The sequence below is a fragment of the Corythoichthys intestinalis genome, chromosome 18 (genome assembly GCF_030265065.1).
Source record: "Corythoichthys intestinalis isolate RoL2023-P3 chromosome 18, ASM3026506v1, whole genome shotgun sequence".
Taxonomy (NCBI): Eukaryota; Metazoa; Chordata; class Actinopteri; order Syngnathiformes; family Syngnathidae; genus Corythoichthys; species Corythoichthys intestinalis.
Window position 1 is genome coordinate 40406986 of NC_080412.1, and position 26737 is coordinate 40433722.

The 26737-nt window shown below is 39.5% G+C and overlaps 1 protein-coding gene across 4 annotated transcripts in view; it reads right to left on the reverse strand.

Annotated features, from left to right (window-relative positions):
• The window catches only part of stk32a (serine/threonine kinase 32A), a 136966-nt gene that overhangs the window by 33098 nt on the left and 77131 nt on the right, over positions 1-26737 (reverse strand). For all 4 annotated transcript variants that reach the window (XM_057820517.1, XM_057820514.1, XM_057820515.1 and 1 more), the window contains 3 exons: positions 20577-20750; positions 5605-5642; positions 2401-2490 (listed from right to left, as the gene is read on the reverse strand). In XM_057820517.1, coding sequence (XP_057676500.1) covers positions 2401-2490; positions 5605-5642; positions 20577-20750 — 302 coding nt within the window. The remainder of the gene's footprint in view (positions 1-2400; positions 2491-5604; positions 5643-20576; positions 20751-26737) is intronic.

Consider the following 26737-nt stretch of genomic DNA (forward strand, 5'->3'; position numbering starts at 1 on the left):
AATAATGTAAATGCCATCTTGAGGATTTATTGTCATAATAAACAAATACAGTACTTATGTACTGTATGTTGAATGTATATATTCGACCGAGTTTTATTCATTTTTTTCTTAATGCATTGCCAAATTGTATATGATCAGGAAAAATTATCGGGAATGATTGGAATTGAATCGGGAGCAAAAAAAAAGCAATCGGATCGGGAAATATCGGGATCTGCAGATACTCAAACTAAAACGATCGGGATCGGATCGGGAGCAAAAAAACATGATCGGAACAACCCTAGACACAATGCTTTCACTGGCACTGTCGCACTTGGCGCTGTGACAGTGCATTAAAGCTGCCTGTGCTAAATCTGCTGGCCCTCTGGGGCCCGCCCGCTGCTGGCTGCGGGCTCAAGGCAATTGCCTGGTTTGCCTAATGAGACGCGACACCTCTGGTTTCAAGTGTTGCTTCCACGTTGGGAACTGGGGGGAACACCAGTTAACATTTCAAGAAGGCATAGAAACGGTACACGGCGTGGCAGAGGGGTTGGAGTTCCCTCACAGCAGGGGGTGCTGAGGATCTTATTTTGTTTTTCCCCAACCAAATACCGCCGTTTTTGGTCTAAATTTGTAATCCTCGCGCGTTTGTTCCATACAGAGTGTGGACAATAGCAGTACACACGCATGCTGGATAGTTTACACACTACTGCTAGGCTACTACAAAGACAGCGTTCTATTTCACCACAGTGTGTGTTGGAGTTTTTGTATTGGAAAAAGCGCCTGTGTATTATAACGCAATTCCCCGCAGCGAGACGGTGCAATGACACACATACACATTTGAAAACTGAAAGGTCAATAAGACCTTTTGTGGTTTTGTGGCAAAAGTGGGATTTTTCAGATGAATCTTCCATTGAATTACACCACAGTCAGATTCACTCAGAAAACAGTTTGGTGGTGGCAAAATCATGGTCTGGGGTTACATCCAGTATGGGGGTGTACGAGAGATCTGCAGGGTGGAAGGCAACATAAATAATCTGAAATATCAACAAATCTTAGCTGCCTCTTACATTCCTAACCATAAAAAGGGACAAATTCTGCAGCAGGATGGTGCTCCATCGCATACTTCAATCTCTACCTCAAAGTTCATCATGGCAAAGAAGATCAAGATCTTCCAGGACTGGCCAGCCCAGTCACCAGATATGAACAGGATGAAAGAGGATGCATGGAAGACGAAACCCAAAAATGTTGTTGAACTCTGGGAGGCATGCAAGACTGCTTTCTTTGATGTTCCTGATGACTTCATCAATACACTGTATGAATCCTTGCCGAACCGCATGGATGCAGTCCTTCAAGCCCATGGAAGTCATTCAAAATATTCAATTACGATCAGACAGCACCACTACTTAATTCGCTTATGTTATGTAACATATTTTTGTATTTGTAGTACATTTTTTGTTCAATTTTCACACTACTTTCTGTAGGCGACAAAACTTTTGTCTTGCCAAAATTTGACCTTTATGTCTTCATTAAATGATAAATCTTTTTTCAGTGAAACAAATATATTTTTGGGTTCATTCAACACCATTTGGGAGGGTCTTAGCTTTCATAAGAGTCATTTCTTAGACCAATTGAATAATCAAAAGTCAGGTTATTAGCAATTGTTTCTACATAATGGATAAGCGACAAGACTTTTGTCAGGGACTGTATATTTATTGTCCAAAGTTATATACTCTAATGAAAATTTGAAAATTGAAAATTGAAAAGGGCTCAACACTGTTTAACACGCAGCATCTACCGAGTCAGTCAAACCACTAGTATTTGTTTGAATGGTCTATGGTTTGAATATGTCCAAACATGTCTAAAATGTCGTTTAAACCAAAGGAAGTACATAACGGTAAATTTCCTTCGATGAAGTTCTAATTTTCAACAATTCATCAAGTAAATGAGAAGAATGAAAATTTTTTAAATGGTTAACTGCTTTAGATGATATGCCTTGTGTACTGGCAAAATGTTAATAGTTATCCCAGTTAGCTTAAAAAGGCAGTGGCTGTGACCCCTTATGAATGTTATGAATATTTATTTGACTATCGGAAAACCTAATCTAAGTATTATTATCTGATAATGTCGTTGTTAAAGACGAAGTAACGTAAAAAAAAACGAAACCAAAAAAAAAAACCTGCAAAAACAAGGTATTGTTTCACTCATTTTTGTTTTTATATAGGTTTTGGGTTTCATTTTAGTTAGCCATGTTAGATTGCTTTGTTTTTTCCCCCTGTTAATCTGGCCTGTATTTCTCTTTTGAGAGAAAAGCCAATACATTTTTTTGCCATTATGTACGTAATTTTCCCTATTTTGCCCCAACACCGAATTCTAAAGCTCTCCCACCTGTCAAATCCCACTTTAACCACTGGTGACAATTACCCATGTATGGCTTGGTCCCTGCAATGGATGTGGCCTTAAGGTCATCTTTCACAATGGCTGCAATGTTGAAGTCTGTTAGATGGACGTGACCTGTTGAAGGAAGAGATTATATGTAATTTACTGTATGTTTACAATGTATTCATGTTGTACAATATGGATACAAGTCATATTCTGGCAATTGTGATGGCTAAATTTCAATTTCTGCTAATTTATCTCTAATAGGTAAAGGGGACATTTGACCAAAACATCCAAGTAGAAGCAAGGAAAATGAACATTATTCATATTTAATGATACCTTTCACCTCATACTTTAATCTTACAACTTTCCTCCATATGCGGAGTTTGACTTTTGGGGCAGGGGGCACAACATGTTGATGTCCCCAAAACGCAGTGTCAGCAATAAAATTAACTTACAAGAATATTTTATAACTAAATACATTTTTCAACTTTTTTTTTTCCCGGAAAATTGCCGTTTACGGGCGAACAGAAAATTTTTCGGAGCCGTTTGAAAAATTCCCATCGTCGTGCGAAAATTCCGGTCGTGCCGATACTTGAACAGTGCCGATCGGTGCTACGGTTTGGGCTGTGCGGCGCGCCGAAAAAAACATCGACAATTACTGAATAATAATGAATAATAAGTACTATAAAGTTGCAGAACAACATTCCCTTTGGGAAAGACCCAGGTAATAATAAGTTGACAATGAGCGTTTTTTGTCTCCCATCATTCTTGAGGGGAATTCTAAATCAGGCTGCCTAGGCAATACTTTTCGCCAAAATCGTCATGCATTGAATTTGGCACGCCTGCCTGTGTCGTGCCAATGAAGTTACCCCAGTCAAAAATGGTATCCCCTGGGCGGAGCCATATGGAGGTAGATTTGTGTCTTTATTATTCAATCAAAAAAAAAGTTGCTTCAATAAAAAAAAAAAAAAGTTGCTTCAATTAAAATATATATTTTCAACCAAAACAAGTCACTTCAATCAATAAAAAAATGTGTTTGAATGCAAAAATAAACTCAAATGACGAAACTCAAAAAACCAAAAAATGCACATGAAAGCTATTTTTCTTTGATTAATTAAAAAATTTTTTTTGATTGAAGTCAAGTTTTATTTTTGATTGAAGCAACTTTTTGATTGAAGTAATATCGGTTTGTGTTTGGGTCACATTTCGACAAGGGCATTTTTCTCTATTATTCAGTCAAAGAATAAGTTGCTTCAAAAAATAGATTTTGAAAAAGAAAAATCACTTCAATCAAAAAAAGAAAAATTTCAATCATAGAAAAAAGTTTTTGAATGCGAAAAATTATTTGAGATTGAAAAATTTGCATTTAAACACTTAATTTTTCATTGAAAAAAATTTTCTTTGATGCAATCCTTTTTGTGTTTGGGCCATATTATGATTAGGACATCTGATCAAAAATAATATTTTCAATCAAAGAAAAAAAATCATTTTTAAAAATATTTTTTTCTCATATACAATGCTCATGGATGCTGAAGCCTATAAAATCAGTCGCACCCAAGCGCCAGTAGAGGGCGGCAAATCTCCATAAAACACAATTAACAAGCCATTCACTGTACTGTCATTTAAATCTGTCTGAGCGGGGGGAGTGCGTTATTTGCGTCAAATATTTTAACGTGATTAATTTAAAAAATTAATTAACGCCCGTTAACGCGATAATTTTGACAGCCCTCATACACACACACATACATACATACATACATACATACACACATATATATGTATAGGAAAGTCAATTACATGCTATAACACTTTTCGGCCACCTGCCCCCCCCCCCCCCTTAAAATCCGCTTATGCTTTCCCCCTTTTGTTTTAGACCTTTAATATATTTATTAGCATTTTGCAGCAAATTGTCAGGTCAGAATAGACCTGTAAGAAACTGCTGGACTGAACAGTGGTTTATCAGATTATCTCATGTACTGTAGTTTACCAGGATTACCACAACACCTGTTGTGGGGGTTGATCCCTTGTGTATTTATTCCATTTTTATATTCTCTCGCAGAAAACGCTCATGGCCATTACTACTACGAACCACAGTGCTCTGCATACGCTATATGTATATATATTCACAAATGAATTTGCTAATGGTCCACCATGGATTTATGTATTATCATTTTACTCTATAGGAACTTTAAGTGCGACATTGAATTCTATCATGTATCATCACTCCGAGAGTGATTAACAAAGATGGCATAGTCATGTCACAGATAATCGCCTGAGCACATAGAGATATCCATGGACATTTAAACATCTAAATGGCAGTATTACAGTAAAAAACCAAGGGCACGGCCTTATTCATCTAATGGATTTTTTTTTTTGCTGAGCTATAAAACCCAGAACATGAACTTTAGTGTAGTTTAGCTATTTTAATACTTTTAATGCTTGCTGCATTTTCCCATGTTGCACTGGATAGAAAAAAAAACTATTTTTGAGTCATCACTAAAACAATATAGACTATTATAGCTACCGTATTTTTCTATACTATAAGACTATAAGGCTAGGTTCATACTACAGGTCTTAATGCACGAATCTGACTTTTTCGTATTTTTCCGACTCGAGTCAGGCATTAATTTGACGGTCTGAACGGGACAAGTCGCATCGAAGTGGACCATTTCAAATCCGATCTGAGTCACTTTCATATGTGGTTCAAATCCGGTCTGGGCTACATTTTTTCAGAACGTGAATGGCGGTCTGAACTGTCAAGACTCCCAAATCGGAATTCATGCAGCCATTACGTCAGCAAAGAGCAAGTGGCACGGAGGATGGCAGCCATGTAGGCATTAGCGCCTAGTTTGAACTCTGCTTTTAAGCACGAAGCGGGATTGACCACAATCATAAAAATGAGGAAAAGAATAAGCCTTACAATTTTCGATTTTCATTCTGTGCGCCCAATGAGCAATATTTCATTATTGCACACATGACCGAGTCAAGGCAAACTGTTTGCCAAATAGTTTGACGGTGTCAATTTAATAAATGTCAGTTGTAAGAAGAACTATGGTGTAATTAGTGTTGCAAGAGGGAAGTAATATCTATCTTTTTTTTTAACTGTATTTTATTAATATGACGTATTATACATGTTACATGTGTTAAGTGGAAATTCGGGTTGCGTCACCAGCGTAGGAACGGAACTCGTTCATAACCCAGGGACTGCCTGTATATGGTATGAAAAGGCTATAAAAAGAAGCTCACCATGTTCATCCAGTAGTATGTTGTCAGGCTTGATGTCTCTGAAGGAAGAAACACAACATTAGGATGCGTTACTTTTGTTTTTCTTGATGCCTACAATCAGGCCATTATGGAATTTTCATGCCTCATCTTTCCCTAAACTAGTAAAATTTATAAAATGGCATTTTTTTAACAAGATGATAAAAGATGATCATAAATTGCAATTGGATAATGTCGCTTGTTAGTTCATGTGAATGTAAAGATCGCATTCACGGATACCACCTCATTGTGCTTCCCCTCATTACAGTCAGATGCCCCGCAGGAAGCTCGTGGTATTTAACATATCAAAAGCCATGCCGAGCCGGGTTTTATGCTTGTGTCCCCGTAGCAGACATTAGGTGTGCGGTGCTGAGCTCACGCATGCTATGGCAGATCAAGTGGCGCGTGTGCACAGGTGGGAGGGTGAGAAAGGTCAGTCATGTAAGCCTTAATTAGATGACATTTGCCTCAGTGGCTGTCGGTGGGGAAGTGACAGAAAGAAGCAAAGGGAGCCTGACAAAGACTTGACGTGTGGAAAAGCAAGCCTTTTTGCACTATTGAAAGAGGACAGGGTGACATTAAGTCAATAAGGAGAGACACAAAAAATGGCTGATTGTATGAGAGGAAAATGGCAAATTTAATCATTTTTGATTTAAACATAGCACCTGGGTGAATTGTCTCTTTACAAAACCTATAGAGTGTGTGGTTTAGTTGGTGCAAGCTGATCCGAGATGCTTTTCTCAAGCTTGACTGTTTCTACAAGCTATTAGTAGGATCTAATGACCTCATTACAGCTTGCTATCAGAGGTACAGGGGTAATTGAAACCTCTACCTGGTCATACAATCCTTGGCTGATACCGGAGCTTGCCTACGCACCTAAAAACCGAGGCTTGCGTCTCACAACTCAGTAAGAACAGAACAACAGAAGCAGATCTGGGCCTCTTCAGACTGAGCCATGCTGGATGACGAAGGCGACATCCAGCAAAATATCGAAATGGTGATATATCATGATAGTTTGTATCCCAAAAGGTTATTGATATGCTCCTGTCAAGAATTGAGATATCGTATCAAAAAGGTGTGAATGTTTAAAACAAAACAAACAAAGTCTTCCACCATAAATGTGTCTCTGTTAACCCTATGGCTGCCATTGACGGCCCTCGACGTCCAATCCATTTAGACTGGGAGGGGCGAAAGAACTTTCGTTCGTTCAAAACCAGAGCATTTGCCGCCAGTCTTTCTGGTTTTTGGGGCGTTTAAAGGTCACTTTTTATTCATTTTAGGGCATTTACAGGTCACCTCCTGTTGACTTTGAGTCACTGCCTATTCATTTAGGGAGATTACCGGGTCACGTTGTGTTCTGTAATCCATAAACCAACAGGAAGTAACCTATCAATGCCCCAAAATCAACAGGAAGTGACTGAAAATCAACAGCAAATGACCTGAAATGCAGCAGGGCCGAGAACAAAAAGTGGTATTTAATATGTGGCATTTTTTTTGCCATGTGGCATTTTTTTGGTATGTGGCAAAATGGATTTTGGCATGTGGCATTTTTTTTAACATTTGGCTTTTTTTTTTTTTTTTTTTGGTATGTGGCAAAATTGATTTTGGCATGTGACATTTTTTGCCATGTGAGTTTTTTTTTGGTATGGATTTTGCCATGTGGCATTTTATTTTTTTGCCATGTGGCAAAATGGATTTTGGCACGTGGCATGTTTTTGCCATATGGCATTTTTTTATATGTGGCAAAATTGATTTTGGCATGTGGCATTTTTCTTGGGTATGTGGCAAAATGGGATTTTGCCATGTGGCTTTTTTGCTATGTGGTAAAATGGATTTTTGCCAGTGGCATTTTTTTTTTTTCCCAGTGGCTTTTTTTTTGCCATGTGGCATTTTATTTGGCATGTGGCAAAATGGATTTTGGCATGTGGCATTTTTTTTTTTTTTTTGCCATGTGGCATTTTTTTTTTTTTTTGCCATGTGGCATTTTTGGGGATGTGGCAAAATGGATATTGGCATGTGGAATTTTTTGTGCCACGTGGCATTTTTTTTGCCATGTGGCAAAATGGATTTTGGCATGTGGCATTTTGTTTTTTTGGCATGTGGCATTTTTGGGGGATGTGGCAAAATGGATATTGGCATTTCTTTTGCCATGTGGCATTTTTTGGGATGTGGCCAAATTATTTTTGGCATGTGCCATTTGTTTGACATGTGGCAAAATGGATTTTGGCATGTGACTTTTTTTTTTGCCATGTGGCATTTTTTTGGTATGTGGAAAATATTTTAGCATGTGACAATTTTTTTGGTATGTGGCAAAATGGATTTTGGCATGTGGCATTTTTGGGGATGTGGCAAAATGGATATTGGCATGTGGAATTTTTTGTGCCACGTGGCATTTTTTTTGCCATGTGGCAAAATGGATTTTGGCATGTGGCATTTTGTTTTTTGGCATGTGGCATTTTTGGGGGATGTGGCAAAATGGATATTGGCATTTCTTTTGCCATGTGGCATTTTTTGGGATGTGGACAAATTATTTTTGGCATGTGCCATTTGTTTGCCATGTGGCAAAATGGATTTTGGCATGTGACTTTTTTTTTTGCCATGTGGCATTTTTTTGGTATGTGGAAAATATTTTAGCATGTGACAATTTTTTTGGTATGTGGCAAAATGGATTTTGGCATGTGGCATTTTTTTGGTTTGTGGCATGCCACATGGCAAAAAAAAAATGTCACATGGCAAAACCCATTTTGCCACGTACCAAATACCACTTTTCGTTCTCGCCCTCTCTCCTGAAATGCCCCCAAATCAAACTCATTGCTTGCCATTGACCGCCGTATACGCCGAATGTGAAATGGATTGGACGTCTTCAAGTGATAAACTTACAGCAGAAGGGTGAATATTGTTTTTCTGTTTATTGTTTTGCAGAATATCAAAGAATGATTTCCTGACTAATGTATCGATAATCGTTGTATCGTTGTATTGTGAGCTTTGTATCGCAAATTGTATTGTCTCATAAGGTACCAAGAGGTTGCCACCCATAGACAAAACCCATCGGTGCCGTCCAGACTGAAAAGCATCTTGTCTTAATCTGATATGACACTACCATCCGTATGTGGTTTCAATCAGTCTTGCAATAATCCGATTTCTGTACTTTGTGACTGTTTAGACTTGCTAAGAGCCACCGAGTTTCAATCTGAATGGGCTAAAAATCAAGATTTTGTCTGCCAGTCTGAACAAGGCTCAAGTGATCTTCCAGAATAGATTGTGTTATAAGTATTGACATTTTTATTATTATCCTACGTTTGATACCATTTTAATATATATATACGGGACTGTAATTTTATAATAGCACTAATATTGTTTTGCACTGGTGGGCAAAACTACACGAATTGATTAATATTGTGTAAAATATTTAACTTCCTTCGTGAGAATAAACCTGCATTATTTTGCAAGGCAAAGAAATGAGGACTTGTATTCTTAAATATTCAAAACCCTTTCTACCGCTGTATAATCTTTAAAAGGTAACAAAACAGTCTTCTGATCCAGCTCGGTGCATGCACTTACTACCCCAAAAACACTGAAGACATTCAACCACACACATATTTGAACCTGACTACAGCATGAATCTTTTAAATTGAGCCCAAAATACTTGATCTTAATATTTAAACAATATGTGGACTAGAATTGCTTGGTTCGTTTTGAATTCTTTTAAAAATAGGAGAGATAACGTACTGAAGAATTAAAGACTAGTGAGTCACCTACAGACATATGCAGTTTAGAGACAGAGAACCATTCACACTCACATTCACAAAATTAATATTAATAAATTAGGGGACCCAAATCCACTTGTTGGATCCAACCAAGGACAGTCCATTAAGGACTTCCTTCTAATGCCATGAAGGCAACAGACGTGTCTCCATGTAAGTTACTCCGTTATGAGGACTGCAGGGAACACCCAAAATACTCAAGAGGCTTCAAATGCTGTTAATGGCACAGCCACGCATACACCCAGACACACATTACTTCTTCTCCCACTTGTTTGGAGGAATCCATCGACTCCCTGAAGGTGCGATTTAATTCAGAGTTGGATAGTGATTACTACTAACTAAACCAGACATTTTAATAAATGTATGGCATCCCTGAGTACTCAGTCATCTTTTCCTTCTATTTTTCTGGAGCTAGTATTATAGTAGCTCATCATATAATGCTGGGAAAAAAATCCTTTTCACTGATATCCATTCATTCATTCATTTTCTGTATGCTATGTAAATTTATCAATGATAACTTTTACCGGGTGCTTAAAGCTGCCATGATACAATAACATCTGGATACAAATAATGTTTTTGAACTGCTCGATCTTCCATTTTTTAAAATAGTGTTTTAGAATAGTAACTGTGGATAGATGGATATTTCCATTATTTGGTTAAACCAGTACCTCTCAAATAGTGGGGCGCGCAGAACGATGCCCGGGGTGACGCCTGTGACCTCGGGGAACATACGTTTTTTGCCGCACTTCAATAAAGTGTAATTGCACATCCACGCAGTGGGTGGCAGTGGCGCTCTCATTTTTAGAGTGTGCACAGTCATTTTAAACCAAACAAGAGCACACAGCAAAGAGAACCGGAGATATGAAGAGCTAAGATGAGGAAATATGACGAAGCGTATTTATACCTGTCAAGTTGTACGGTTTCGGCGTAATTTGTACAAGTGAGCACTGATTTTTAAATGTGTACGCCGTACATTCATTATCTGTACGTTTTTCGTGCATTACGTTTTTTTTTCTCCGTTCGGATTTTGTCACCGTTTCGGCAACGAGACGATGTGCGTTACTATGCGTTACGTTGGTTGAATGACGCGAGAAATGTCATGACACCGAGAGAGAAGAGTGTTTGTTGTGACGCTGTAGCAAACGCGATGCCGGGCGGCTCGAATATTTCCTGATTGTAGCCGACAGCCAACAATCTATGCCTAGATATCACATGCATATAGAACTAAAGAACGAAATGACAGACTCAGCGGCGTTGGTAAACAGCCACCATTTTAAAGCAGTAGACTTCTCAAAAAGTAACTTTTCATCTAAACTACTCCTAAATCGGCAAAATCTTGACTATCTTTAAATGATGAAACTGTTTTAAAACTTTCACATGTCGAAAGAAGGGAACTAATGCAAAAACGGGAACAATTTTAACAACTTTAACGGTTGATTTACAACATTAAATGACTTCCAAACATAGCAAAGGTTACTATGTTTTTTTGTTTGTTTGTTTGTTTTTTGAAAAAATGGAGAAAAAAAAAAAAAAAAACATGAAAGGTAACACCAGTTACTTTGCTAAGTAACTAATTACTCTTACCTTCAGGTAACTGATTTACTTATATAACAATATAATAACTTTTGGGGAGAAGTAATTTGAAAGTAAGATGAACAACACTGGTCATAAAGATGAAGTCTGCAGAGTGAAAAGTGATGAAAGCGGAGAATTTATTCTGCCAATTTGTTGCTGTACACAATTTGCCTGCAACTATTGCTGATCACTTCTTAGAATTAGCAAAAGAAATATTCCCTGTCTCAAAGATTGCATCGGTAAATTAATTTTATCAACTGACCTTTTTAATTTATAATTGGACACACTAACAAACTACCTTCAAGTCAAACTGAATTGCGAGCTGAAGTGCCATGAAGTGCAGCCATCAAAAGACATGATAGAAAGTGCCAAAAGTGCTCCATACAATTATAACAAAAGTCACTGTTAAATTTTAATAATCATGATGTAGCTGAAGATATTGATTGTTTTTTGATTGCACCAGGTTATATGTTACAATATTACCAATAAATTCATATTATTTAAAAATTGAGTTTTATTTTTGTTTCGTATCGCATGCTATACACGACGTTGTATGATTAGTCACCAATTTGTTTTTCTGTAACAAAATAAAAGTTGAGTTCTAGTAAGTGCAAGTACATTTTTCAACTATCTCAAATTTTACCAAGACTTTGCTCATACATATTTGGAGCACTGCCATGGACCCATTCTTTATGGAACGAGTACTACCAAGTCAGCATGTCCACATCTGCAGCAATGTCTCATTTCAATTTCCATAGAAATGAGATGAGCGTCTCATCTCATTTAAAACTAATGAATGCAGATTGAAGAGATGTTGATTCTACCACCGCATCAGCTGGCACGTCTGTCCTCTACGGCACTAAAATAGAAAAGATCACTTCAATAAATAGTTAAATTTAAATCTTATTCGATTGGCTTGAATGAATTTGCATCTTAGTTATTTGTCTCATTTTATTTCTCCTCTCACTGCGGTTGATGTTCAAGAACGCGGATGAGGTCTTGCAATCTTGTTACTTATTAGTTGATGCAATTTCCCCACAGTTTCAAATGAATTTTGAAAATGTCTCGTTTGTACTGCTATCGTTTTATAGATATTGAGATATTGAGTGATGATGCCAATCACAACAGCTCTGTCGCGGCTGACGAAGCGTACCAACTCTCTCCTAGCAGAGGGGTGTCCCAACATCTAGCGCAAATGTAGCACAAAAAAAATGTCACCCCTTTCCGTCCATTTTGCAGTAAATGGAGGGTTGCAAGTCACTTCATCACTCGAAATTAATATCTCAAGCCCACCATGTCCAGAGGTGGGTAGTAACGCTTTTCATGTACTCCGTTACATTTACTTGAGTAACTTTTTGAGAACAATGTACTTCTAAGAGTAGTTTTACAAAGCCATACTGTTTACTTTTACTTGAGTAGATTTGTCAAGAAAAAATTCTACTCTTACTCCGCTACTTTGGGCTAAACAAGAGTCATTACATTTTCTTCTCTCTTTCTTTCTTTTCAGGCATGACAAATCCAAACAAACATACAGCATTTACAGTGCCCTCCATAATTATTGGCACCCCTGAAAAAGATGCCAACAAAACAAAGTCTGGGGACTGAGATGGCCATGGGAGGAGCTTGATTTTGTGTCTAGTGAACCACTTCTGTGAAGATTTGGCCATATGTTTGAGGTAATTGTCTTGCTGAAAGACCTATCTTCAGCTTTCGGGCAGAGGGCAACAGATTTTGATTTCAAATGTCCTGGTATTTCAAAGCATTCATGATGCCATGCACCATAACAAAGTTTCCAGGACAGCATCACTGACCCACCACCTTACTTCACAGTGGGTATGAGGTGCTTTCCCGCATGCGCATCTTTCGTGGCATGCCAGACCCACTTAGAGTGTTTGTTGCCAAAAAGCTCAGTCTTGGTCTACCAGGCTCTCCCAGGCTTCAACTAGGACCGTGTGCTTTGGTCAGATGAGACCAAGATAGTGACTACTAAAGAACTATTCACTATTCAAACTAGGAACTATTCTCTCCACAAGAGGGCTCTCATGCTCTTAGGACAAATAATGCTTCATTTCTGTATTTTTTTCCCCCCTCTTGCCAGAATTCAATGATTTATTTTTGTATTTCTTTGGTTTAATTTGATTTTGTAATGGGTAATTGTATTATCACAAGTATCATTATAACAATAGTTCATATGGATAACTGTGCGGAGAAAAAAAAAATATCATTGTTTAAAAAAAAAATGTAAGCAGTTACTCAGAATGTTACTCATTACTTGAGTATTCTATTCAAGAAACACTTTTTTACTTGTACTTGAGTAAAATTTTTGGCTATTCTACCCAACTCTCCCAATATCTATACAGTCCCTGACAAAAGTCTTGTTGCTTATCCATTTTGTAGGAACAATTGCCAATAACCTGACTTTTAATTATTCAGTTGGTTTCAGAAATGGCTCAAATGAAAGCTAAGACCCTCCCAAACGATGTTGAATGTACAAAAATAAATTTGTTTCACTGAAAAAAGATTGATCATTTAATGAAGACATAATGGTCAGATTTTGGCAAGACAAAAGTTGTGTGAAAATTGAACAGAAAATGTACTTCAAATACAAAAACATGTTACATAACATAAGCGAATTAAGTAGTGGTGCTGTGAGATCCAAATTTGATATTTTGTATGACCTCCATGGGCTTCAGCAAGCATTCATACAATTTATTGATGAAGTTATCAGGAACATCAAATAAAGCAGTCTTGCATGCCTCCCAGAGTTCATCAACATTCTTGGGTTTCGTCTTCCATGCTTCCTCTTTCATCCTACCCCAGACATGCTCAATGATGTTCATGTCTGGTGACTTGGCTGGCCAGTCCTGGTAGATCTTGATCTTCTTTGCCTTGAGGAACTTTGAGGTAGAGATTGAAGTATGCCATGGAGCACCATCCTGCTGCAGAATTTGTCCCTTTTTATGGTTAGGAATGTAAGAGGCAGCTAAGATTTGTTGATATTTCAGACTATTTATGTTGCCTTCCACCCTGCAGATCTCTCGCACACCCCCATACTGGATGTAACCCCAGCCCATGATTTTGCCACCACCAAACTTCACTGATTTCTGAATGAATTTCAGATCCATGCGGCTCCAGTGGGTCTCCTGTAATATTTGCAGTGACTGTGGTGTAATTCAATGGAAGATTCATCTGAAAAATCCACCTTTTGCCACTTTTCCAGCATCCATCCGTGTGACAGGCTGTGGGCCTTGGCAAATACCACAAGGTTTTTTAATTGTCTTTTGTTTAATGCTGGTTTCTGGGCACTGATTCGACCATGGAGGACATTTCTAGACAGAATTCGACAGACTGTTCTGGTTGACACAGGGACTTAAGCTGTCCAGGTCTCGTGGAGCTCTGCTGCAGTGGAAAAAGGGCTGGCTTTGGATTTTCCAGCCAACAACCCGTCCTCCCGAGCAGATGTCTTGCAGGGTCTGCCTCACCTGGGCTTGTCAAAAACGTCTCCAGTCTGTTCATATCTTTTTTTTATCCTGTGTACCTGACGCTGAGGCACATTGAAGGTGTCTGCCACATCTGCAGTGGATCTGGTCTTCAGGCTCTCAATAATTAACACTTTGGTCTCAGGAGGAATCTTAGGCATCTTATCAGATATCAGGTTGCAGCTGATGTGGCAGTCTAGTGCACTGGGGTTCTTTTTATACACACCTGAGAGTTAATTGATCCATTATTGGTAACAGGTGAAGCTCTAATCTGGGACTGTGGGCATCATTTGACAAGGCGACAAGATTTATGTCGGTAACACTTTACAATAAGGGTCCCTTAATTAACATTAGTTAATGCATTTTTAGACAATAATGTTTAAGTAACATTACAATAATTAATATAATTGCTTATCTAACATATTAATCAACATGAGTTAATGCACTAGCTAATGCATTAGCTAATGCATAACCAGACAGTAACTAATGGTTTGGAAAAATAAAATGTATATAGGCCTATATAGGGTTAGGGTTTGGGTTAGGGTTTTGGGTTTAGCGTTTGTTAACTTAGCATTTATAATTTCTTGGTTAAGGGACACATGCTGAACGTACCTTATAAATTTTACTTAACCTCAATTAACCATTTCTGAATGTTTTTTGGACCCTTATTGTAAAATGTAGCACACATATCCCTTCACTAAGAAATTATAAATGCTTAACTTCCCCCCTCTTAACCTTAATTAACCATTACTGAATGTTTTTGGGACCCTTATTGTAAAGTGTAGCACATGTGTCCCTTAACTAAGAAATTATAAATGCTTTTGTTAACAAACCCTAACCCCAAACCCTAACCTAATTTTACCAAACTATTAGTTACTGTCTGGTTATGCATTAACTCATGTTAATTATTATATTAATACATTTTAGATAAGCAACTATATTAATTATTGTAATGTTAATTAAACATTAGTTATTGTCTTAAAATGCATTAACTAATGCATTAACTCATGTTAATTAATATAATAATAAATGTTAGATCAGGGATTAAATGATTTATTGTCATGTTACTTAAACATGAGTTATTGTCTAAAAACGCATTAACTAATGTTAATTAAGGGACCCTTATTGTAAAGTGTTACCCTTATGCCTAGGGATGGGAATTGATAAGATTTTTACGATTCCGATTCCATAATTGATTTTGCTTAACAATTCGATTCTTTATCGATTCTCTTATCGATTCTAATTTGGACTAATGGACTGTATGAGGTTCTGGGTTCAATATGTTTTATGGTTCATTCGCCTCGGGGTGTCGGTTAGAACACAAGGAGCGGAGAGTTGGTCTTTGGCACTTTTAATACAACTTGGCAACAGGCACAACTTTATACAGACAACGGCACTTGATATGAGAATCACTCAATGAGCAGGTGGGAGCATGTGTGGAAAGATGTTGATGTATTTGTATATGTGTGAAAGACTGGAATGTGTGGATATTTGTGTGACTCTGAAAGGAAAGAAAATTAGTACTGATGCAATAAACAATGCAAATTGACTGTAAAGCAGTCAATACCACACATACATGACTCGCAGTGTAATGAACACAAAGGGGGGGAGTGCACGAGCACAACCCGGAAGCACGCTGCGTGCACGTGCGGTCATCTTGGCCATAAAGGTGGCGAAAACCAAGCACTGTACACTCATATGGATGTACAAGATCAGCTTAAGATGCTCACCTAACACACTCCCTCTTAACAGAATTGTGCAACGCGAATATAATGGTGGGGGCGCAAGTGCGCGCGCACAACCCACAAGCACGCTGCGGGCAGGTGCGGTCATCTTTGCCATAAAAGTGGCGAAAACTAAGCACTGTACACTCATATGGATGTACAACCTCATCTTAAGATGCTAAACTAACACATTCCCTCTTAACACAAATGTGCAACGCGAATGTCATGTAAACAACACTCTCCTCGACACAGCGAGGCCGAGCGGAGCAACCAGCCGACAGTAAAAACACAAAACGGTCGCGCTAATAACGGCTCTAATTTATCATAAGAACTTTATGGCATGAAGAGGAAATAATCGTCCATGGATGCACAAAAATGAATACTTCCTCTAACAGGTGGCCGTCCTCTGCTCGAAATGCGCACCTTACGCCTATTCACAGTCCCAGAATACGCAGCGCGCATGACGTAGGACAATAAAAGGAAAACTGACTGGTTGCTATGGGAACAAACGCATACCCCTGAAATCTTTCTAACAGAAGTATTAAAATTGCTAATGAAATTGTTTAAGGTTATTTTAAATGCATATATGTTATATTTTTCTTATAGAGTATTTGATGAGAATATGATCGACCCATTAATAGACTTTTTGGGAAAAATCACCATTTCTTTAAGTAGTCTCATGAATAATGACTTGGCCTGTGAATACCACTACGTTATCACTCGGCGGCGACACCTCATGGTACACTTGGAGGGTGGTTACACTGGGAGCATTTATGTTGTGATACTAGCTTACTTTTCGGTGTGTATCATGCATAAAGTCCATGGCGCTGATTGTACTGCTTGGAATCTATAAGAGATTCGTTAAATAATCTGCCAAACGATTCCATGGAATTGATACACGCGGAAGAGAATCGGTTTTCGATTCCCATCCCTACTTATGTCTTTGCAAAAATTGACTCAATGGGCTTTACCAAGCTGTAAACATCAGAACACTTTTCAACAGTTTTGTTTGGCACCGAAATGTTATTCCAAAACCTGTTGGGATTAAAATTATCCATTCCTTGTAAGAAAATACTTATTACAAATTACTGGTACATGATAATTATTGGTCCGATAATAGGAATTATGACGCCATCTCGATAAATCCAATAACATTATTAATAGGACCGATAATATGTATTGTGCTGGCTTTACAGTTTACAGTGACTTTACACACTAGTATAGGAAAGCAGTTGACCATTTGCGGGGCATTGCTCCCACCTGCTGGTCAGAATAATTCGTTGCATCTATTTTTTGTCACAGTCATTTTGTTCAAATTACAAGCTCATTCACATACACATTGCGGTGTCTAGCGGTCGCATTGACAATCGTGAGTGCTTTCTGTTACGTTTCCGCCTCGGAAATATGTCTGTAAGTATTTTATGTTTACTATAAAATATAGATGTGCACCATATGTTTACTTCTGTGGTGAAGGGTCATATGTACAGAACTTAATAAGTTGTTGTGTTATAGAAGTCAGCCAATGCTTTAGTAGCTCAAGCTAGTGTGCTATGCTATACATATAATAGTTGTGTATATACAGTTGTGGTCAAAAGTTTACATACACTTGTGAAGAACATAATGTCATGGCTCTCTTGAGTTTCCAGTTATTTCTACAACTCTGATTTTTCTCTGATAAAGTGATTGGAACAGATACTTCTTTGTCACAAAAAACATTCATGAAGTTTGGTTCTTTTATGACTTTATTATGGGTGAACAGAAAAAAGTGATCAAATCTGCTGGGTCAAAAATATACATACAGCAGCGCTAATATTTGGTAACATGTCCTTTGGCCATTTTCACTTCAATTAGGCGCTTTTGGTAGCCATCCACAAGCTTCTGGCAAGCTTCTGGTTGAATCTTTGACCACTCCTCTTGACAGAATTGGTCCAGTTCAGTTAAATTTGATGGCTTTCTGACATGGACTTGTTTCTTCAGCATTGTCCACAAGTTCTCAATGGGGTTTAAGTCAGGACTTTGGGAAGACCATTCAAAAACCTTAATTCTAGCCTGATTTAGCCATTCCATTACCACTTTTGATGTGTGTTTGGGGTCATTGTCCTATTGGAACACCCAACTGCGCCCAAGACCCAATCTTCGGGCTGATGACGTTAGGTTATCTTGAAGAATTTGAAGGTAATCCTCCTTCTTCATTATCCCATTTACTCTCTGTAAAGCACTAGTTCCATTGGCAGCAAAACAGCCCCACAGCATAATACTACCACCACCGTGCTTGACGGTAGGCATGGTGTACTTGGGGTTAAAGGCCTCACCTTTTCTCCTCCAAACATATTGCTGGGCATTGTGGCCAAACAGCTCCATTTTTGTTTCGTCTGACCACAGAACTTTCCTCCAGAAGGTCTTATCTTTGTCCATGTGATCAGTAGCAGACTTCAGTCGAGCCTTAAGGTGCCGCTTTTGGAGCAAGGGCTTCCTTGCACCGCAGCCTCTCAGTCCATGGAGATGCAAAACACGCTTGACTGTGGATACCGACACCTGTGTTCCAGCAGCTTCTAATTCTTGGCAGATCTGCTTTTCGGTGATTCTCGGTTGAATCTTCACCTATCTGACCAATTTTCTCTCAGCAGCAGGTGATAGCTTGCGTTTTCTTCCTGATTGTGGCAGTGACAAAACAGTGCCAGTGCCACTTTATACTTACAAACAATTGTTTGCACTGTTGCTCTTGGGACCTGCAGCTGCTTTGAAATGGCTCCAAGTGACTTTCCTGACTTGTTCAAGTCAACGATTCGCTTTTTCAGATCCATGTATGTATATTTTTGACCCAGCAGATTTGATCACTTTTTCTGTTAACCCATAATAAAGTCATAAAAGAACCAAACGTCATGAATGTTTTTTGTGACAAAGAAGTGTCTGTTCCAATCACTCTATCGGAGAAAAATCAGAGTTGAGATATGTTCTTCACAAGTGTATGTAAACTTTTGACCACAACTGTGAGTGTATTGTGCAGTTTGTTGTATATTGAGTCTTGAATATGTGTATTTTTCTGTTGTACTTTCACATTATTAAGACGAGTGTCTTCCCATAAAAGGAAGAAAAGACCAAGCCTTGTGGTTTATGGATGTGCATTCATTTTTAGCTGGCTGTCGGGCAGTGCAGAAGAGAAACGCACTGTTTTGTTCATGTCATTATGAAAAATCTGGTGAGATCAAAGGCAAATCTATGTTGAATCCACCACAATTTATTTATTTATCTTTTTTTTTTAAACCTCCAGGTGTTCAAAAACTCAGGTTATACATTTAAAAATATATATATTTATTATCCGTTATCGATATCGGTATCGGCTTTGAGGAGCAGGAAGTTATCGATATCGGTTTTTAAAAAATGGATATCGTGCACCCCTATTACAAATATATTAGAGGGACACTTCAGGTCCATGTGTATGCAAGCGGCAAGACTTTTGTCAGGTACTACAAATGATAGCAGCATAAATATAGCATAAACGAATGGCCCCATTTCAGGTCCATTTTGCAATAAGTGGGGGGCTGAGTGACGTCATCACTCGAAATTAATATCTCAATATCGCAAAAACCGTAACAGCACAAACGAAATTTTTACAGCACAAACGATTGGCACCATTTTTAGCCATTATTAATCAAGAAGGGGGGCCAGTTGACCTACAGTTGATCTATAAAATAATTGTACACATCTTAAAAACGATAGCAGCAAAAACTAAACTTTTTACAGCACAAACATAGTACAAACGATTGACATTATTTTTATATAAATTTGTGTCTGATGGGGGGCCAACTTCACCGAGGTACTGTACAGGTTTAGAGCACAATTAGCTATGCATACCAAAATTCACAAACATTTTGGCAAAAGGCAAAGCGCAACCCTAATCCTCTTAAAATACAGTGGTGCATTGACTTCAACATTAAAGTTCCACTGCAAATAAATAAACATTTCAAAGGTGTTATAGTTGCCTGTAGACAGACTAAATAACTTCAAAAGGGAGGATTAATCGTCCCTAGAGTAGTTGAGGATTTGAGGACTTTTTGTTCCCTCGGTAGAGTTCTCTGGCACGACCTGCTTAAAAAGCACTTAACCTGCATTTTACAAATTAAATAAGCCTCTATCTTGCACATTTTATAGTAACCGCAGTCTGCAGCAAAAGGATAACAGTTGTGCGGGGTGGGACCTTTGCGCCCGGCTATTTTAACCTTTCTGCACATTGGCTAAGCAGCCTTTTTATGACTAAATAAAACAGAAGCGGGCAGGCAAGTGGAAAATGCAGTGGAGGCAATGTTACAGAACATTTCAACATACTAATTGAGTCGGGTGAAAATAAATTGAGGTGCTCGTACTGAGAAGCCGATACAAATAATTCTCTTAAAATATATAAGGCAACATCTAACCTGTGTATTATATGTTTGGAGCGCAGGTAACCCAGGGCCAAGGCCAGTTCGCAGATGTACAGTTTGACTGTGTTCTCTGAGAAATGGACATTCTGCTGCAGGTGATAACGCAGGTCTCCTCCGAGGAGCAAATCTACCACCATAAACATGTCCTCCTCATCCTGGAAGGAATACCTGCGTAAGTGGAAGATAGGGCGGAAGTGAGCAATGACAAAGCAATGCAGCAGTCTAGGATTCCATTCCAAAAGTATGCAACATATTGAGCAGAAGGTTTACAATGTTGGGGTTCATTATTGTATATACTGTGCCTATCATAGGTATTCACCCCCTTGTTCAACCCCCTTGTTAAAGTGATCCTCTACCTTAAATACATGTAGGCTGTAATAAACCACAATTGTTCTCTTGTACTAAAATATGTTGTCAGAAACACATAAAATGTTAAATCAATGGCAATATTTTATAATATTTAGTCCATATTTTGACCGTTAGTTGGCGCCATGGTTTGCGGGCTCGCAGTGATGACGTCGTTGGGATCTTTCCAAATGTGTAGCGTGTTCAACAATTGCTTATTGCTGCCTAAACTCGCGAAGTAAAATGCCACGATTTGCTGCTTTTGGATGCAATTTCCAGTCAAATGGAAACAAGGGGAATGAAGTGAGTGGTCGAGGTGGAATTGTTATTTTTAGTGAATAAATGTGCATAAGTGGAAGCTTCTTCCCTCTTTTTGGTCCCTGTATGCACGTATCCTACCCACCACGCGTTACAACTGGCGCCCGAACATTTTTCCTGGATTCTCAGTCAAGTAAGGGATCCGTCTGTTTTCTGGATCCGACGGTCCCACCGCCTCTGCAATATTGGTTTCGGATCTGTCTATTTTTTTTATTCGTCGGTCCCACAGTGGCTTTTCGGATCAGTCTATTTTGCGGAATCGACGGCCTGATCGTGGCTGCAACATTGCCATGGGATCGGTCTAATTCCTGGATCTGAGTAAAAAAACGTGGATTTAGATTACTATTGCTATCTTTTTTGTTGACTATTCTTCGTGGGAGTTTCCCCAAATCATACCAAATCATCAAAGCACTATGGCACGCTACAGTGACGACAGTGACTTTGACGTGGACCTTACAACAACGTTGGAGTTCGTCAGGGAACGCGTGTTTGCGTACTGCTGAGCTCCCGAGTGAAGAGTGGTCAAGGTGGAAATATTATTTTTTGTGAATAAATGTGCAAAGGTGGAAGCTTCTCCCCTTTTTGGTACTTTTATACACGTATCCTTCCTACCACGCATTACAATGTACAAGACATGGATTACACAAGGTGTGCTCTTTGGCCTGTACTGTATGTAAAGCACATGACAGCTCTGGATGCTAACAATCTACATAATATTGGGATAAGTTTGAAAACGCAATATGCTCACCTTGAATAGCTGCTAATAAAACCGGAGTTCCCAACAGCATACACTCTCGCTCCCAACCGGAGTTCCCAACAGCATACGCTCTCTCGCTCTGTTGTCATTGAGACTTTTGCCCAACTTTTGTCTTATCAGGTATTTGCTGCACGCATTTTTCCCTGAAGCTCGTCTTGTGAACGACCGACAGTGCTGTCCTGCTCCTCACTTATCAGATCTGGTTCAAATAGGAAGGGTAGAACCGACGACATGTTGGGAAAGCTAACGAGTGACACGCTGGAATTTCGGCAACGGGCCCGGTGAAGTCTCGCACTGCGACGTAAAAAGAATGGCGACCTATCACTTAGAATAATTTTACAAACTTTATTAAACAAAAACATTAAGACGGGTTTTAATATCAAATTATTATAACTCATACTAACATTTATCTTTTAAGAATTACTTGTCTTAAAAATAGAGGATCCCTTTAACACAAAAATTTGTTGGAAAAAACTTTTGTGTGAAAAAAAAAACCAAACACTGCACATCACCAAAAACACACCATCCCCACTGTGAAGCATGGTGGTGGCAGCATCATGCTGTAGGGATGTTTCCCATAAGACAGACCTGGAAGACTTGTAAAGATGGACGGCAGGATGAATGCTGCAAATTAAACCAAAATTGTGTGGGACAATTTTCATCAGTCTGCAAGACTGCTGTTTTTGGCAGCCCTTTTAATTTTTGTTTTAGTCTTAATCTTTTGGATAAATTTTTTTATAATTTTTTATTAGTTTTAGTCATATTTTACACGTTTCGCTAGGTTTTCCTCTTCCTCTAGTTTTAGTCAACGAAATTTCATACACGTTTCATTTTAGTTGACAGTTACTCAAAATGTTTTAGTCCGAAAATAAACAAAGGTTTCCAAAAATTTCAAACATAGACAAGCAAATACTGTAGCGTCTACAAGGAAAATGCTAACTTTGTGATGATAATACACACTCAATAAGAAAAGGAGTTATTTTTAAAAATTAAACCTTCCTAGAAACCACCAGCTGTATGTAAAAAGAAAAAGGTGTCCGAGCGTTTAACATCCTCTGGACTTAGGCAAGGTTCACACCGCAGGTCTTAAAGCACAATTCCAATTTTTTTGTCTTATCTGTTGGCGTGACCGTTCGGATTGCCCGTTCAATTATTACGCATGCGCACTAACTCGCAGTCCGACACACGCTGAGCAAACTGACCCGCATGCGCAGAAGCATCAAAACAAATGACTACACATGCTGGTTGTCATTCCAGGGTGATCATATTTTGATTTCCGAAGAGACGACCCAAATAGCAGACATTAATAATCCCTATCTAGTCTTATATTCAAAGTTTATATGGATTGATAGAACCCATGCACTCACTGTGTGTGAATGATGTACATACATGAGCCTTATGTGTGCGCGTCCGTTACAGTGTATCACAAAAGTGAGTACACCCCTCGCATTTCTGCAGATATTTAAGTATATCTTTTCATGGGAAAACACTGACAAAATGACCCTTTGACACAATGAAAAGTAGTATGTATGCAGCTTATATAATACAGTTAATTTATTTTCCCCTCAAAATAACTCAAAATATAGCCAATAACATATAAACCCCTGGCAACAAAAGTGAGTACACCCCTTAGTGAAAGTTGTCAATATTAACATACAACATGTCAACTGTCAATATTTTGTGTGGCCACCACTATTATCCAGAACTGCCTTTACTCTCTTGGGCATGGAGTTGACCGGAGCTTCACAGGATGCCACTAGAATGCTCTTCCACTCCTCCATGACGACATTGCGGAGCTGCCGGATATTTGAGACTTTGCGCACATCCACCTTCCGCTTGAGGATCCCCCAAACATGTTCTATTGGGTTCAAGTCTGGAGACATGCTTCGCCAGTCCATCACCTTTACCCTCAGCCTCTTCAGTAAAGCAGTGGTCATCTTGGAGGTGTGTTTGGGGTTAATGTCATGCTGGAACACTGCCCTGCGACCAGTTTCTGGAGGGAGGGGATCATGCTCTGCTGCAGTATTTCGCAGTAAATGTTGGAGTTCATGTCTCCCTCAATTGAATATAACTTTCCAACACCTGCAGCACTCATGCAGCCCCAGACCATGACATTCCCACCACCATGCTTGACTGTAGGCATGACACACTTATTTTTGTACGCATGACACACTTATCTTTGTACTCCTCACCTGGTCGCCGCCACACATGCTTGAGACCATCGGAACTAAACACATTAATCTTCGTCTCATCAGACCATAGGACATGGTTCCAGTAATCCATGTGCTTTGTTGACGTCTTCAGCAAACTGTTTGCGGGCTTTTCTGTGTACCGTCTTCAGAAGAAGCTTCCTCCTGAAGTGACAGCCATGCACAACAATTTGATGTAGAGTGCGGCATATGGTCTGAGCACTAACAGGCTGACCCCCCACCTCTTCAATCTCTGCAGCACTGCTGACAGCACTCCTACGACGATCTTTGAAAGACAGCATTTGGATGTGACACTCAGCTTCTTTGGACAGCCAACCCAAGGCATGTTCTGAGTGGACCCTGCTCTTTTAAAACGCTGGATGATCTTAGCCACTGTGCTGCAGCTCAGTTTCAGGGTGTTGGCAATCTTCTTGTAGCCTTGGACATCTTCATGTAGCGCAACAATACGTCTTTTAAGATCCTCAGAGAGTTCTTTGCCATGTGGTGCCATGTTGGAACTTTCAGTGACCAGTATGAGAGAGTGTTAGAGCTGCACTACAAATTTAAACACACCTGCTCCACATGCACACCTGGACCTAGTAACAGTAACGAGTCACATGACATTTTGGAGGGAAAATGACAAGCAGTACTCAATTTGGACATTTAGGGATGTAGTTTCTAAGGGATGTACTCACTTTTGTTGCCAGGGGTTTAGATATTAACTGCTATATTTTGAGTTATTTTGAGGGGAAAATAAATTAACTATTATATAAGCTGCACACAGACTACTTTTCATTGTGTCAAAGTGTCATTTTGTCAGTGTTGTCCCATGAAAAGATATACTTAAATATTTGCAGAAATGCGAGGGGTGTACTCACTTTTGTGATACACTGTACATCATTGTACTGGCCTCGCCAAGGCATTGCAGCTACTGTAAGTCCTAGCTTGCCTGGCACCGCCAGACTATTCTCTCTGTATTTTTCAAACACTGTGAGAAATAGTCTGGGACCCAGCCCATTAACAGCCGAGGGATGTACTCACTTTTGTGATACACTGTAGCACCGACTCGGCCATGTAAGCAATACTGAAATACTTCACGCACAGAAAGAAAACTGAGCATTATCAGGCCTTTCCTTTTCTTCAATTTATTTTTATTTATGACTGTGGTCAAGCCCGCCTACTGTGTAGTTCAAGCTTTGCCTGGTACACCAGACTCACCGCTGTTCCAGCTCTTGAGTCTGGCCACCATTCAGCGGAAAGGAAACATACGAGGAGAGCAGAGTTTATTCAACATGGCTAGCGCGAGACAGACTGTTGTCAATGACTCGTGTCGATGTGTTTTTGGTCATTTAAAACTGATTTTACGTGGATTGGAACATATTCTCGGCTCTCCTGTTCACCATCTGTGTTGTTGTGGAGACGACTTCCGACGCTTAAGAGTGACGTTGCTCGTTAAGAACACGTCACGCAAATAAACAAATCTGATTTGTCGATTGATTTTGTACCTGCTCGAGAGGCCGTTAATGGGCTGGGTCCCAGACTTTTCTCTCAATGTTTGAAATATACTGGGAGAACAGTCTGGCCGTGCCAGGCAAGTTCAAGCTAGGCGCTAACACTAATGCAGTTACATCGGTGCCATCCTGCCGCTCTCCCTCTTTGTTGACGTAATTGCTGCATGAATTCCGATTTGGGAGACTCCAGCAAAGGGCGCTTGCCATCCTCCCGGGACCCAGGACGGTCCCCTGGACCATCCACGCCTCCATTAGCCAGCTTTCAAGGAAGGGATGAGGGGACGCGCCACCGCCTCCCACGCCTGCCCCCACCACCGAAAGCCCCCGCCGCAACCCCCCAACCGACACGGCACACTGCAGGACCACCACGGCCCACTAGGCCCGGGGCAGGACAGGCTCCTCACCCGGAGTGGGTGACACCCCGGCCTTCCTCTGCGGAGTTTGCATGTTCTCCCCGGGGAGTCCGGTTTCCTCCCACATCCCAAAAACGTGCGTGGTAGGCTGATTGAACTTTAAATTGTCCGTAGTTATGAGTGTGTGCATGGATGGTTGTATGTCTCATTGTGCCCTGCGATTGGCTGGCAACCAATTCAGGGTGTACCCCGCCTACTGCCCGGAATTGGCTGGGATAGGCTCCAGCACCCCCCACAACCCCCTTGAGCAAAAGCGGCATGGAAAATGAATGAATTAAACAGTGATGGGAAATTCAATATTTACTCCATTGTATCTGTAGCATCATACTCCTTAATTTCCTTTTTTTGTGTGAAAGACACTGGGTAATGATGCTAAACGATGTCTATAACTCACGTACTGCTATGTAGAGAGTGAGAAGGTCCAAATCAGCATGCAGCTCAGTGCTCGGCTGTTGCAATGATTGCCATTCAAGCTTACTGCTGAGGCCAAACTGCTCTTTCCCTTCGAAAAGATCAACTAGAAACCGCCTCATTCAAAAATAACCACACGTTTAAACTGTCGAGTTGTGTTGTTGTTTTTTTGGCACCAAGAGTTCTAAAGGTGATTCTTCTGCATGGGTGG